Here is a 16,145-nt window from a genome sequence, read left to right on the forward strand (position 1 = left end):
GAACTGAACTGGAAAAAGCACAGATTTTTCTTGATTCTGTCTCACATAGTGGCTTTATTGACCCAGACTGGTAATTAGACTAACATATTTGTGTATTTTACTACCTACACACTACCATGCCTGATGGGGTCTAACTAAATCTAGTGAGAAAGGACAAGGTCATTTCTAGAGCATAGGTGCAGATACAGTCTCTGACTAATTTTGTTTCTCTTGGTTGTATTTTTTTTAACACTGAAGGCTGATACTGGCAAAGGGCTGTATGCATCCCTGATCAAATACTATAAAGACTGGAGGAACTGCACAGTATGTAGATTGCCATAAAGATACAATAAGGCAATTACTATGAAGAATTAGGGGTAACTTCAAAAGTCATTTGCACAAGCCATCTCTGCAGTAAGTTCCAGAGACTGACAGCTCCTCTGTAACATTGCTCAGGCTGAAAATGTTCTTCTGAGTTTTAATAATCTGGTGATCACTCTAAACTTACTGATGAATTTTTGAGAAGCAAACAGCCCATCTTAACCCACTATTCACATGGCTAAGAGACTAGTGTTCCTGGTTATGATGATGATGATGGATAACAGGTATATCTTTCATACCCTCTTTGGAATAATGTTGAACTGTGTTGAACAGCTCTGCAGACAATGCAAAATCTATATTTTCCATGCCACTTGTGCAATTGTTTGTTATGGAAAACAAGATGTTAACTGTTTCCTAAAAAAAAAATGTGAAAAATTTGCAAGCAAAATTTCGAGAAAATACGTAGTAGCTAGAGGACAGCTATATTTTACTACTGTACCATTCCTGTAGCCCTCCACACTAAACTACTTCATGATTTTCCATCACATGCTGATATTGACCGGCATTCTTAGCTATTCACACATCACTCCAGGAAGTGGAAAGAGAGCAAGGAACCTGGCTGAGCACTGGTGTCACCCCCTACAGGGATTTTCTTTGGAGAAGAACACAGCTGATGTGCTTCCTAGCATCCTTTTCTGTCCAGTTATAAAAATAACAGGCCATAACTGACGGGAAAAATGGGGCTGCTGCAGTGCCCTGGAGGAACCTCATTATATATTGATATCATTAGCCCTTTTGTTACATTTAAATGAATATGAATCAAACTGCAGCTCTGGTTGCCTGAAGGGAGGGGGAAAAGCTGCTCTGCAACTTCTTTTGGAGCAACTCCTGCAGCTCTTCAAATGGCATGGAGAAGGCAATCTTAACATCGGGGATAGAGGAAGAGCCATCCAAATTAACCTGAAAAGAATTCAAACTTATGGCTCAGTAGTAAAAGCTTGGTCAATGATCTGAACTTAATTAAGTCACACCGGCACTGCCCCCAATGTTAGTTTCTCTATAGCTCAATAGTCACAATGTTTCCCTTGATTAATTATTTACATGGGACTCATAACCTCCATTTTAATGTCTGCTGTGCTAAAGATGATTGTTAATTAAATTTTATTTTTCTCTGATGAAAAAAATCATTTAAGTCTACCAAATGTCATAGTTAATTTTTGTATTAAATAATTAACATTTGGTAAATTCTTTGAAGACAATAGGGTAGAAATAATTCACAAAGTGAGGCAATTGCATGGGGTCAGTATGAGGCACTGACTGGTGACAGAGATCCAGAAATAACATAATCAGATCACATTGTTTATCATTTTCTTATGGAAGTGATACTGTATGTTCTGGGGAGAAGAACACACGTTTAGGACATCAGAGAATCATGAGGAAAAAGTAAGAAGAACTAATTTGTCAAAAAAATGAGAAGCCAGTTGGCCTCAGTATCCAGCTCGCTTGGCATGCTTAATTTATGTGTACAAATGTAGTTTGTACATCTTGCAGGAGACTCGTTCAGACTTACAGTGGCCACAGTATCCAGCTTCCAGTGTGGCTGCCAGGAGTGCTTTTTCTTGTAGTTGTGATATTACAACTTCATTGCATACAATATAGTGCAGAAAGTAATATACTTTTCTGGCTGTGTTTTTTGCTTGGTAGGATTACTGAGAAGCTATTCCCCACTGATCAGTGCCTAACTTTACCTTAGGCAGGTATGTTCACTGCTTTTCACCACACTATGAAAAAGATTCAATACTATTTATCTCCCTACGCTTTGCCTTGCTTTATAGCATAGTGAAAGCCAGGTGACTCTCCAGGAGTGTTTTTTTTGGTGAGCGTTCTTCATCTGTAGGTCCAGCGGTCACCTAGGGATTACAATAACTGACACCTATGACAGGCAACAGATGGACCTCTGCTAAGTAAAAGAGTGCTTTTCTTCAAAATGTCCTGTATTTGGTCATCAACAACATGCTGAATAGCTTAAATGTTTTGTGTGGTTTTAGGCTTAGGTTTTTTCATTCTTTTTCCCCCTCTTCCTTCAGAGGTCCATGTTTTAGGTATGGCTCTTCTATACAGTGATGACATCGAGTGGAAAGTTAACCTCACCTTGTGTGACACAGTGTTGTCAGAAGGTAATGCTCCTGTCTCCAGAAGCAGTCTAGTTGTCTCAGCCTATTGCTCTGCCAAAATTAATTCATTTTGCATTTTCAGCACTCATGAAGTTATACAGCTGCTAACTCCAGAGCTGTCTCACTGAACCCTAGTTTGGGGATCTCTGCTTCGCAGTGTAGCTGTGGACAAACTTACTGATGTATTAGGCTCAGGGTCTAATACAAAACTCTGCAATCACTTGGAGAATTTTTTAAAGCTCAGGCTATTGAAGCTGGTGTCTACCCAGCATTTAACATGCTCTGTGTATATTATCTGTTTTCAAATAACAAAACATAACAAATAACAAATTTCAAAACAATTTCAGGCTCTAATACAAAACTCTGCAATCACTTGGAGAATTTTTTAAAGCTCAGGCTATTGAGGCTGGTGTCTACCTATCATTTTATATGCTCTGTGTATATTATCTATTTATAAATAACAAAAAGACTGTATGAAGGGCCTTTCTCAAAGTTGTTAAGCCATCACCATTTTGACTGTAATATTAAATTGTTCACTGAAAATTCAGGTTTCAGTAAAGATGATCTGCCTTGCATTTTAAAATTAAATGTGTGCAGAAGGATTTGTTTATCGAAATAACATGCACTGTGCCCCACAGATCAAATGAATGTAGATTTTAAACACACAAATTAAATGTATTTCTTCTTTACTATTAATTGCATCCCATTCTCTCATATTTTTCCTGATTTTCCCCCAGTTTAAAGAAATGCTTAGCACTTTCAACTCCAAATCACTCCAACAGCCACCCAGAATCAGTATGAGATACAAAGTTACTGTTGCACTAACAAAAGATACTTTTCTTTAGAAATAACTGCAAATATAAAAAAAGCTTTTCTGATTTAGAATCAGATAAATGACTGTAAAACCTGTTCCCTGAAGCAGGGTCTAATGTAGTCACAGCTGTAGCATTCCGTGCATATAAAAATTTTTATACCAGTTAAAAAAAATAGATTTCAATAAAAAGTCACCTTTCAAAAATGAAGAACCGCTGCTAGTGAGTTATGTATCTCGACAGGTATCCAATATTTACCCCTGGAGGGATTTCTTCTTACAGAGGCTCTAACTCCCTACCAAGTGGATGTGCTCACCTTCCCAGTCATTTGGACAAGGGTTAGCATGATAAAATGATTTGTTATGCCTATAAAGTTTTTGTTACACTGTAAAATGGTTTGTTACGCTACTACTGTTACATAAAAATGTTATGAAAATTAAGTAGGTTGTAAGGTCCAGAAAGGAATAGGCTATTTTTAGGACTAGCTACTAGGAAAAGAGAAAAAGAAAGATTTTGTGATCTACGATTCTTCAGTACTGTAAAAAGACAACCTAAATGACCTTTTAACTAGCAATTGAAATTGGTACCCCAATTAGGAAAGCAGTTATGCATCCAAAACAAATGGAAACTTCCTCAGGTCAACAGTACTCAGAAAATGGGAGGAAACTGCAACAAGTTTGATAATCTAGGTGGCAACGTCTGTCCTGTGTGATGGTAAATTAAACAAGCCTAAATTACAATCCAGAATGGAAACTGAAGTACAATTTCATGGTATGATAGTCATAATGCATCACAGATGGGACAGCAAGATAATAAGACTGGAGGAAAGCTTTACTTTGTGTATGGGATTTTAATTTTAACATTGTGTATATCAGTCAAAAGCAGTATCTGAAACTGGCAACTATTCAATTCACAGTCAAGCCTTCTAAGTTCCTGGCACATTTTGAACTTGCAATGAACTGTATGCAGAACTTCTTTATGATTGTTCCAGGCAATCAGTCACTCCACAAGAAAGGGAAAGCCTGTTACATCTTATGTTTTATAATTAGCACATAATTTTTATACTTTTCCTTTTCATATTTCTTTTAGTTTGTATTAAATGATTTATTTTATCATGATTTTGTTTTATTTTGTTTTATTTTATTTATTTTATTTTATTTTAATATTTTATTATTTTTTAATTTTATTATTCTAATATTAATCTTGGGGTTCCTGTCATTTGGTAAATTTTGATCAGAACTGTACTGCACTGAGAACTACAGAAGAAAAGAGTTCCTGATTTTAACAACTAGCTGCATTTCCACTGCAGTCTAAATTTGTTTCTAATCACAAAGATTCTAGAAAAAATTCTAACACAACACATTTTTTCTTACAGAAGTGAGGAAGTATTGGAAATATTTATGGTTTTCTCCTTTTAAGCCAACCCTACTTCAGTTTCCCTTGTACAGGCTCAGTGAAGCAGAGTGAACTATACTGAACTGCGAGGAGAATTTGCTACAAACGTAGAGCTCATGGGAGAAGCAACCTGCTTTGAGTACCAGGCTCCCACAAGAGTAAGGAAGGTGCATTCAGTTAAGTTTTGTAGATGTAGTGTGCAAAGCTCTTCTGCAAGGCCTGCTTTCACAGAAACATTGTACCATATGTTGGCATACACACGGCTGGGCCACAAAAGAAGTAATGCTGTCTTCACTGGAAAAAATCCCACCTCAAAGCCTTTGCTGCCTGACTGAACGACAGTCAGGAGAAGGCTCATGATGTCACTGGTGCCTGAGAAGCTGACAGGCCAGGAGAAGACACGTGGCTTGTGTAGATGCATGTGATGTCACTGGTGCACTAAGCAAGTGCACTAACTGAGACCTGGATTGTCAACTGGAAGTTCATTAGTCACTGCTTTAAGATACAAGTTTATTAATTTTTGATTAAAAGCAGTGGCAAGGAAAAAACTTTTGGCATCTTACAAAAGTAACTTCGTAATGCAGAGAAATTATCTTGAGGTTTTAGGCAACTGCATTCCAGACAGTTGGACAGGATGATACATGTAACCACATACACTGACCTTTTAACTTTCAAAAAAGAAATGTCCTTATCTTGGAAAAATGTAAAAATTAAAATTTGAGATTAATTTTAAACTAATGAGTGAGATTCATCCTACAGAACACTTTTGCTTTGCTACTGGCAGCATTTAGCGGTTAGTTAGTGAAACAGCTGGAAGTACTGAATAGACCAGGAACATCCAGCTCTTCTGGTTGCTCAGACCAGGCAGCTCACCTGACTAGTAGGTGTGGACTACAGACTGCATCTCTTCTTCCACTGTCTGACAAACACTGGTGGCCGAGGTTAGGACCATAAGGCATGAGCATTTATGTTCTCAGAATAGGTCCAGACATCAGACCTATGTGCACCTTCTTGGGGTGGGCTGGTTGCAGTGTACTACACGCAGCTATGTAGAGAAAGGGCTACCTCTTCCAGGAGATCGCATGCAGCTCATGCCAAACAACCTTTTAACCACATGCAGAAGCAGCCATCAGACTGAGGAAAGACTGTGGCCAAGACTGGGATGCTACTTCTAAAGCAACTCTTCCAGCCCCAGCGCTTCCCTGCCCTGCAGACTTCTTATAATGACTTCTTGTACTTGCAGTGTCTGACTGGTGCTGCAACTACAAAATGTGGATCATGGAGGTAGAGTATTCTGATAATGCAGAGTCCCAGGAAAGAACAAATAACATGGTTAAATATAAATGACTACTTTAATTCCCAATACTTCTATGACCTTTTGGAATTTTTACATCCATATCTCACTTTGGGAAGAAACTTAGTCATGTATCATGTAAAATATATTTACATTCAGGGATGAATAAATACCGTCATTGACTGAGAACTTCGGAAGGGTTTAGGCAAATTAATTTTGGACAAGTCTGCTCTCCTTTGCTGTACATGTCTCAATGAATGAGAGGCAAGAAAAGTTAATTTTCACCTGTCCCAGCAAAGTGCAGAATGGGGACTACACCTACACAGAGCTCTACGGGATATAAGCAAAGAGAAGAGCAGTGCACATTTTAATAACTTGAATATAATTCTCTAATTCAAAATACAATTAAAAATCTGTAATGATACCTATCAACTACTACACCCTTCTTTCAGGACAGAGACCCCCAACAGCAGCAGGCTGCGTGTGAAAGGACTGCCAGAATCCAAGTACAAAAAGAAATGGGAACTTACGGAGAGGAGTATTTGGATAGCGCTGTGGATGACCTCTAGGTACTGGAAATCAATCATGCAGCCTGTCACAGAGACATAGGAGTAATCATCTAGGATGCCAGGGGCAGAAGGACGCACCACCCTTCGTATGCAGCCGGGCCCATGCTCCCGCCACCAAGAGCGGTGCATTGAGATGTTAAAGGTCATGAGATCCGTTTCCTAGGAGACAGGGAGGGAAAAAGCGTGAAAACCTCTAATTTAGTATTACTTAAGGTAAAGCAAGAGAAATAAAAGGAGTTTCCAACTATTAAAAGGAAAATGAGATTAATAAATTGCTTTCCCGCTCACCCCAATAATTTTCACACAAAAATAGGCCATTAAAGTGGAGAGAGGCAATTGCAAACATTTATCGTTTATGTTGTAATTGTGCATAGGAGCTTCTGTCTGGCAGAAGAACAGTCCTACCAGGTACTGCACAAAACACAGTGCATATGCTATGTCTCCATGACTTACAGCCTGAGAAGCAATTTCATTGTTACTTGATTAGAATCTGACTAAAATATTAATTTTTTAAATAGGCAACAGAGACAGTTTTACCCCATGGTACTGGAGACAATCTAGACCAAACTTCCGCCATATTTTTTTAAAGTAATAACTATAACTTATAGCTATTATTTCAAATAGAACCACAGCCAGCCAGTTTCAGCTGCCAAAGATTCAAGTGAAAATTTGTCTCCAGCCAAGCACCCTACCCTCTTTTCTCCCCTCTGTCCCCCATCCACATTACCATCACCTCTGTTTAGCTAAGAAACCTGCTTCTGTGAACTGATTTGGGTATAAAATTCATGCAATAACTTCTCTTCACTCAAATTATCTTCAGCCTTAACCATAGCTTGTCTGATCAGGCCCTAAACCTACCGTAATGGGTACCAGCTGCATTGTAGCCTACACAGTACGTGTAATGTCTCTGCATTTTAGTTAACAATATCCCACTTCTACTTGATCCATAGTAATATGCTAGAGGTTTTCTAACATCTTATCTATGAAGTATAAACAGGAAAATTCATCTGAATTAACAACAGGTTTAGGTCTTTAGGTGATGCTCAAGTAAAATTCCCTGAAATTGAATGGATGCCACTTAAATGCAAAAAATCCCCTCCTCACTGGAAATAACTGTGAGATGAGTTATACTGGTACTTTTAATAATTCATTCAGATTCCGATTTCCATGTCTCCCCATCTCAACTCCATGGTAGCTCTAAAATATATGTGCAAAATTGTCAGCTGTGTGCCCACAAAATATCACCGTTTCCATAAAGCGACTCAGTGAGTGCTGCTGTGACACCGATTTGCCGTTTGCATCCCACTTTGAAAATCTGTCCCCTCTGTTTGTCTGTGGCTGTTTACTTTCACCCTGACCAAAGGGACATTTGGTGCAGATTCCATTTGCAGGAGGTGTCCTCTTGTTGTTTTTCTCTGTTAACTGCCTTTATTCCAGCCACACCTAAAAATTAATGGGTGAATGACATCCTGCTAGTGTCTGTTACTGCTAGTTAGCAGTAAGAAATCTGCCTCTGTGATTTGCTGCTTTGGCCTCTGTAACTTCTTTACCCTCAAAATGCAGATATGCTGGAGCATTATTTGATGTGGCACTTGTCTTTTGATTTTGCATGTCATTCTTTGACACCGGTTCAGAACATTTTCATCTGCAATATGAAAATGACTTGTGAAATCAGAAGTTGACAGACAATTCAGTTTAATGAAAATATAATTATAAATATATGGTCACAGGAAACAGCTGAGGCTTTCTCTGTACAACAATGCCAGAGATTACACAGTATTACCAAGTGCTTTAACAATTGTCGACTGTAAGAAATGCCATTTGTCAAGCAGCACACACATATTCACTCTCTTCTATTTCAGTAACTCTTTGCTGAGTAGGAATATGGATTTGCCATGTGGGTTAGTGTCTATCAAATGTTGCGAGGTAATCACAACTTGTTGTTATCACAACTGTGGGAATAAATTGTGATGTCCGTGGTATTCATGTCACATCATTCTTTGCTCTTGAATTTTTTTTTCTCCTTCTTTTTCTGTTTTGATTTTTAATATTTGATTATTATGCCCTGTGTTTGTGCTTGGCTAGTTCACAGCCAATGGCAAAGGAAAATGGTAAACGTGCACAGGGAAACACCTTGATAAATGCTGCCGACATATTTAAAATGTAAGTATCTGGCATGTGTTCAGTATAAACACGTCATGTAAATAAAATCTTTAATTTCTGGTATACCATTATGTTTCTTTCGTGAGGAGATTAAAAAAAAATGCTTAATTTGATGGTCATGTTTAGAGAAGTCCCTCTGACCATACTCACTAAGAAACTGATGAGCATGAGGCATGTTCATATTTCAAGGCTGCTAGCAATGCAGGGAGAGAAGGAAGCAGCAGTACTATTGCTAAAATTCTTTGATTAAAACCAAAAAAGATGTCGTCACAGCACTTGCTGCTTTTTTTTTAAATTATTATTCAGAAATTATGAATAAAGGCTGGGAGAAGAGCTTTTCATAATTACTTTTCACTGTGTGTATTACATCCTGAGTCCTCGAAGCAGGTAAAAGCAGATAACGATGGCCCAGCAAAGACCAGTTTCAGAAATGCAAACAAAACCACTTGGTGCATTAGCTTGACCTCTAAAATATCACTTCACAAAATGGTAGCTGTAAGCTGTTTGAGCTGATAAATGTTAAGCTGCCAATCAATACAAGAAAGCCTGACAAAAATCAATTCTTTTTTTTAGCAGCTGAAGCACACTCCTCTCCAACGTCTTGGACATTCTTGATCCATAAAGTGACTGAAATGTGCCAGGTGTTAAAAAATTTACCTGTATCTTTATTGTCATTTACAGAAGTATAGAAAATTCAAAGACACTTTGCCAGGGTGTATTAGTGAACTTCTGAGAGTGTTTCAGTATTTGTGAATTCAGAACTTGGAAGCCTTGTGCATGGTGGAAAAGCTGCTGCCCGAGTGACTTGTTGTCCATTGTATGTTTAATAAAAGTTAAGAATTCTTTCAGCAACCAGAAGTAGATACTTGAAGTTTTCTGGTAGATCATGTACCACTTTCTAAGGTCACACGCAATCGTTAAATGCTTAATATTCAGCAGGTGCTGTAATGTAAACTGCTTACTGCTTATAGAAGAATGCTGCTACTTCATAGCAAGACACTCTGTTTCAGGCTCTGTCCAAGAGACATCAAGTAGTCTCTTTGATGAATCTAGCTGGGATTCTTTTAACAACTGAAATTTCAATCAGGGATGGAAAATTGCTGTGTTCTGAGCTTCAAACTCATGACATAGATCTTGACCTTAATTTCATACATCAGCAGATAAATTATACTTCCTCAGCTGGCAACCTCTCAGACAGATGTCATAAACAAAGAGTGGGAAGAACACATAACAGAGCTTCCAGGAAAATCATGTGGGACTTATGGAAGTGACACAGGGAAGGAAAATCCTATGTCCTACTCCTCCAATTTTCAGTCAGCACTGAACCAGCACTCCAGTCTGTGGTAAGAAGTTTGCTCCTGCGTGTATGATCAGCCCAATAGTAGCTCTTCTACTGATGCAGAGTCCCACTTAACTGTCTACGGCTTTTTAAGTTTTTAAAGTATGTACAGGATTTGTGTTGGCTTCCAGCCCAAGGATTAATTTTGATCATTACTGGAAATCAGTGCTATGGCAGGTACTTTCTCTTAGGTGAGATGTAATCCCTTTAAGTCCCAATAATACTGTTTTCTAAGTGCTTGGAGATAATATTTAATTTCATTATATCTGCTTAAATTCTACAATTAGTTTCAAGTGGACATTTTCTATTGCATCGGGCTTTGAGCAACTTGATCTAGTGCAAGATGTCCCTGCCCATGGCAGGGAGGTTGGTCTAGATGATTGTTATGTTTTGGCCTGGATGAATGCCAGGTGCCCACCAAAACCACTCTATCACTCCCCCTCCTCAGCTGGACAGGGGAGAGGAAATATGATGAAAGGCATGTTGGTTGAGACAAGGACAGGGAGAGATCACTCACCAGTTACCGTCACGGACAAAACAGATTCAACTTGGGGAAAAAAAAAGTTTAATTTATCACCAATCATATCAGAGCAGCATAATGAGAAATAAAACTAAATCCTAAAACACCTTCCCCCCCCCATCCCTCCCTCTTCCCAGGCTTAACTTTACTCCTGATTCTCTACCTCCTCCCCCCAGGCAGCTCAGGGGGATGGGGAATGTGTGTTGCAGTCAGTTCATCACACATTGTCTCTGCTGTTCCTTCCTTTTCAGGGGGAGGACTCCTCACACTCCTCCGTTGCTCCAACGTTGAGTCCTTCCCACAGGCTGCAGTTCTCCACAAGTGGCTCTGGAGTGGGGTCCCTCCCATAGAGTGCAGTCCCTCAGGAACAGACTGCTCCAGCGTGGGTCCCCCACGGGGTCACAAGTCCTGCAGCAAACCTGTTCCAGTGTGGGCTCCTCTGTCCATGGGTCTGCAGGTCCTGCCAGAAGCCTTCTCCAGCACGGGCTCTCCACAGGGTCACAGCCTCCTTTGTGCATCCCCCTGCTCTGGCGTGGGGTCCTTCATGGGCTGCAGGTGGAGATCTGCTCCACTGTGCACCTCCATGGGCTGCAGGGGCACAGCCTGCCTCACCATGGTCTTCATCAATGGATTCAGGGGAAAATGTCTGCCCTGGTGCCTGGAGTACCTCCTCCCCCTCCTTCCTCACTGACCTTGGTGTCAGCAGAGTCTTTTCTCTCACATCGTCTCACTCCTCTCTCCCAGCTGCTGTTTCACAGCAGGTTTTTCCCCTTCTTAAATATGTTATCACAGAGGTGCTACCACCTTCGCTGACTGGTTTGGCCTTGGCCAGCAGCGGGTCTGTCTTAGAGCCATCTGGCACTGGCTCCACTGGACATGAGGGAAGCTTCTGGCAGCTTCTCACAGAAGCCACCCCCTTTTAGCCCCTCTGCTAAGAAAACCTTGCCACGCAAACCAACCACATTGATTCTTGAAGGTCCCTTCTGACTGCGATTTTATGATTCTCTTTTTAGGTGGTGAATCTAAATAAATTATAACAGATAATAGCATAACACAGTTCATTTTAAAACTGAAGAGGAATAATGATGTCCCTTTCACTCATTTGTGTGTACTTTATGTACAGTGCCTATAACAACAGAAGAAAAATTAATGAGAAATTAAGACTAAGCCAAATTACCAGATCTAAAGAGAAAAAGACAGTAAAACTCTGTGAAAAAAACCAACACACCAAGATTCCCTTGTATAACAAACAAATATTATGCTGTGACATGATGATTACGCGTTGCAGGAATTTTTTATTTCACTGTATGTTTCTGCTTTATGACTTGCTAGTTTATATTTCTTTCTTTCCTTGTTAGTATCTGAAAAATACACTCTTAGGAAAATTGTAAGAAAGACACTAGTGTGTTGAGTGGCATGGAGGAGAAGCATTTTTATCTCCACAAGACAGTGATCAACAATTGAAATTTCACAGAAAGGTGCAAGAGCACAAAGGCCTGGCAAAGCATAATGTTAAAGATCTTGAGTTTATTGCTGCTTGTGTGGTACCTAGCCCTTCCTAACACTTTATTTTATTGATACATACTAGAATGCTTATCATAAATTAACATTAATTAGGTTGAGCCATTCCCATCCCACTTCCTAAGAGTATCAAGGATGCTCTATTTCTGACTTGCTAACCAGTTTCTGTTTTTACCAGCGAGGAGAAAAGAATTTCAACCAAACACCTGGTCAATTGGTAATAAAAGATAATACACATGATGCTAGGAAAAAAATAGTACCTTTCCTTGTAATTCCCTACACCCAATTAAGCTTGTAGTTAAGATGCAGTGGTATTGGCATGGACAAGGGACACACACATTACTTACTATCTAATTTCAAGGAGACATTAATCCTCATTAGACACAAATGATGTGCTCCAGCTTTAACAAAACCTGCTCTGATCGTACTTTGAAGCATGAGCGTTAGCTATTAGCCAAAGGCTCCATTGCAGCATAACCGTAGTTTTCCACCCTGCTATTTCATGAAACCACAGGTTCTGATCCTGGCTTGCTCTGCATGTGACCAGTTATGTTCCATCTCCTCTCACTAGTGCTGACCAAATTTGTTTTTGAAGGCCTGATAGATAATACTGAATTATGGGTAGATAATACTGAATACTTCCATTGGCAAACAGGGAAACTTGTACCACTAGCTCCCACACTGTCTTCATTGGGATGATCATTTTTGAATATTGACTATTCACTTCATTTTTTTTCTGTTTTTTAATTTGAACTCTTGTGTCAGTGTTACAAGATGGCTTTTGCCTGCCCCATGAGCTAGAGATTGAAGATAGTCCACTCAATAATTGTGACATTCCTGCTAATGCAATGGAACAATGAACTATGCTGCTTCCAGGCAAGCTCTCCAGGTTGAGGTGGTTGCTGAAAATGTAATACAGTCAATATCTCGTCCTCATCCTAAGCAATCTGGTGAAATTGAAGCTTATGGGTTTAGTCTATTGACACTATTCAGCTCTCTGAACTGGCTGATAGACTGGACCTAAGAAACTCATCTCTTTGTGGTAGCAAAGCCAAAGCATACTAGACAAGATGGACCATGTGATACACACAAATTAATTACTACTAGAAGAGAAAATTCACAATATCAAGATATTCAGACATAGACCATGAGGTCACCCCAGCATCACAGTCTGAGAGTAGTTAAGAGAGGTAAAAAGACAAAGTCACGCTGGGGGTTAAGATTAGAGATTCATGGTTCTCATTCATGGAGAACAGAGGTTCACAGACTGAGCAAATTCTGTAACCACGACATCAGACCATGACTACAAGAAAGGATTTCCGTATCAAGCACAATCATGGCTAGAAAGTTACACTGATTTAATATGTGTGTTGGTTTTTTTTTTCCCAATCAATCCACACTACAACACTTGTTAATCGTTTGACTACATGCCACCCCCTACCCCAATCCACCCCCCAAAAAAAGGCGGATAACTTAGTACTGTCTTCTCCTTCTTTCACTTCTTTTATTCCTTGGGCTACAGAAAATGTTGTCAGACTTTATTTTACTTTGTAAAAGTGAACAAAAGAACTTCTGAAAATTTATTTGAAAACCAGGCAGATGATCTCCCTAAACGACAAAAGTAGTTGCTCCGCGTTATTTAATTTGCCACATGCTCAGGGATCTGTTTCCTGCCCTGCAAAACAGATAATTTAAAAAATAGATTTACTGAACTTACTAGCAAAGTAGAATGTGTTTAGCAGGCCAGAAAGCAAGAAGTCAACAAGAGAAGCATATTACTGTCTTCTTTATGCAGCCTTAGTATTAGTCACCAGCAGAAGTCATAAGAACCAGCAAGGGGCTGTTTTCTTGTTGCCCCTAAAAATGAGTTCTGATCCTTGGCAATATTCTGATCCATGCTGAAATGCCAGCTCCATGGCTTATGCCTTTTCCTAGGCCCACCTCACTTCTGCGGCAGTCTCTCTGTCTGAGAAACAGTCCAGAGAGGTAACACAGTATGGCAGATAGAAGCTCCAACTCCAAAGCAAAAAATGGCATGAACCAGGGTGACTGGATCAATATGAACCTTGCTTATCACTTGCCACAGGAAGTTCAGCATGAGCATCTAGAAGTTATAACTACCCAGAAAAGCTGTTGTGCTCCAACGGAGTCCTTGACACGTGATTAAGTCGAGCACTTCGTCTGAAAATTGCTATCATCTATTGCCTCTGATGCTCCAGAGATACGAGACAAACCAGGTCTGGAGTGATGGCAAACTGCAAGCGCTGCTTCAAGTTTTGAAGACTGGGAACAGGATAAGGTTTTGTTCAAAATCAAGGGTTTGTGCAGGTTGGTGTGTCCCTCACTCAAGCCGTATCTCGTTTTGACTGAAATGAAGAATCAAAGCAAGACTGAAATGTACTTGTAACAGTAAAGAACTGGAAACATAATTGGCAGGCCATATATAGCTACCAGCACAAATGCTGTAGGAAAATTCAGGGCAGAGAGCCAGGAAAAGTAAAAGACGACTTCAAAAAGTCTTAGTATATATATAAAAAAAAGTTTAAAAGTTCCAGTTATGGGCCATAAAAAAATCTGTCCAAAAGATTCATAAAACTATGAACATCTGAAAAAGGAGTCTATAATGTAAAGCAATTTTGGGTCTCAGCAAGAACATTTTCACCTATCATTTTTATTTTATTTTTTGTGGTTGTTTTTAAACAAAAATTGCTGAGAATCCTCTGAAATTCCTATGCATAGATTTGAAATATCACAAAGTTAAAATTTGTCACCAACATGCCTTCCCTCAAAGATAAACTGCCTCAAAAATCTATACAAAGCTCTTTCCACACTATAATACAGTATTTTATTTATTGATACCCAAAGCAGAAGGCATCAGACGCCTGTGCCTCAGTACCTCACCACTGTATACAGACTGTAAGCATTTGGCAGATACATTGGTTAAGAAAGTATGGACCTATTAAGAAGACTCTTGCAATGTTGATAGGGACTGGATTTCTACACATAAAATGGACAGGTGTGGCCTGGCTTGATCATGCTAAAACTGATAGTTTTTCTGTAGTTCTCTGTCTTTTGCACCATGGACACCCTAATGTGACAAACCCTGCAAAACTGAACTTTCCTTGGGGTGGTGGTTCTAATGTTACTAAGAAATGTATGCAAACAGGAGACACATTTTGTGTCAAAAGCCCACATAATCCAGTATGAGGAACAGATGCAATGCAGCCTCTAGCCAAAACAGGATTCAACTTCGTTATTATCCAAATAACTGTATTTTGTGCACAGTGGTTGTGAACAAAGACAAAGCATGGGGATAAATGCATGATTAAGAATACGATGTCGCAATAGTAGTACAGTAAATTTTAATAATTTCCTTCATTTCTGGAGGGTTCTGTGCTCTGTCTCTCTGTCCCAGCTATAAGAATACCATAACACTCCTTGCTATATAAGGAGATAAATGCTATACTGGAGATGAATGCATGAGAGAATGGGTCCTAAATTTAAGGGTCTGTACCAGACTCCAATGACATTAAAAAGCACCATAAAAAGACTTCTGAAAACTCACTTGAATGTTAAAAATTCTGACAAGAAAAATAACTCTCTCTTTGGAGACTAACCAGAATGTTCCTACCTGCATCCAGGAACACTTTTAAAGATTAATAGGCCAGTTTAAGCAACTGCTGTTGTAGTCTCTGCTTTGCTTGCTCGAAGCAATGCAATTGCTCACAATATTGCCAGCTCTTGTTGTTTTATGGCAAGTCTGGTTATGTTCAGCACTTTCATTCAAGCCTCCATTCCCAGGGACAGGAGATTACAATAAGAAGTTTGGCTTGTTACGAGAAAGTGAACTGAAGAGTAAAAGCTTCAAAAATTATGAGCTCTACTGCTAGGTACTTCCAGTCTGTGCTGTAACTTGCATTATTTGCTGCTTTTCTTAAAGCTGAGCTCCTGGAATCTAGATGGGAAGCATCTGCATCACCAGTTCAGATCATGGCTATCCAGGGCACCATGTGCCGTAGTCCCCCATCTTGGATGATCATGGATCCTTCAGGGTATAG

At 39.4% G+C, this 16,145-nt stretch overlaps 1 protein-coding gene across 2 annotated transcripts in view; it reads right to left on the bottom strand.

The window, feature by feature from the left end:
- NKAIN3 (sodium/potassium transporting ATPase interacting 3) overlaps nt 1-16,145 on the bottom strand; it is a 383,671-nt gene that overhangs the window by 89,435 nt on the left and 278,091 nt on the right. For both annotated transcript variants that reach the window (XM_075416080.1, XM_075416079.1), the window contains exon 4: nt 6,506-6,703. In XM_075416080.1, coding sequence (XP_075272195.1) covers nt 6,506-6,703 — 198 coding nt within the window. The remainder of the gene's footprint in view (nt 1-6,505; nt 6,704-16,145) is intronic.

The sequence above is a fragment of the Opisthocomus hoazin genome, chromosome 3 (assembly GCF_030867145.1).
Source record: "Opisthocomus hoazin isolate bOpiHoa1 chromosome 3, bOpiHoa1.hap1, whole genome shotgun sequence".
Classification (NCBI taxonomy): Eukaryota; Metazoa; Chordata; class Aves; order Opisthocomiformes; family Opisthocomidae; genus Opisthocomus; species Opisthocomus hoazin.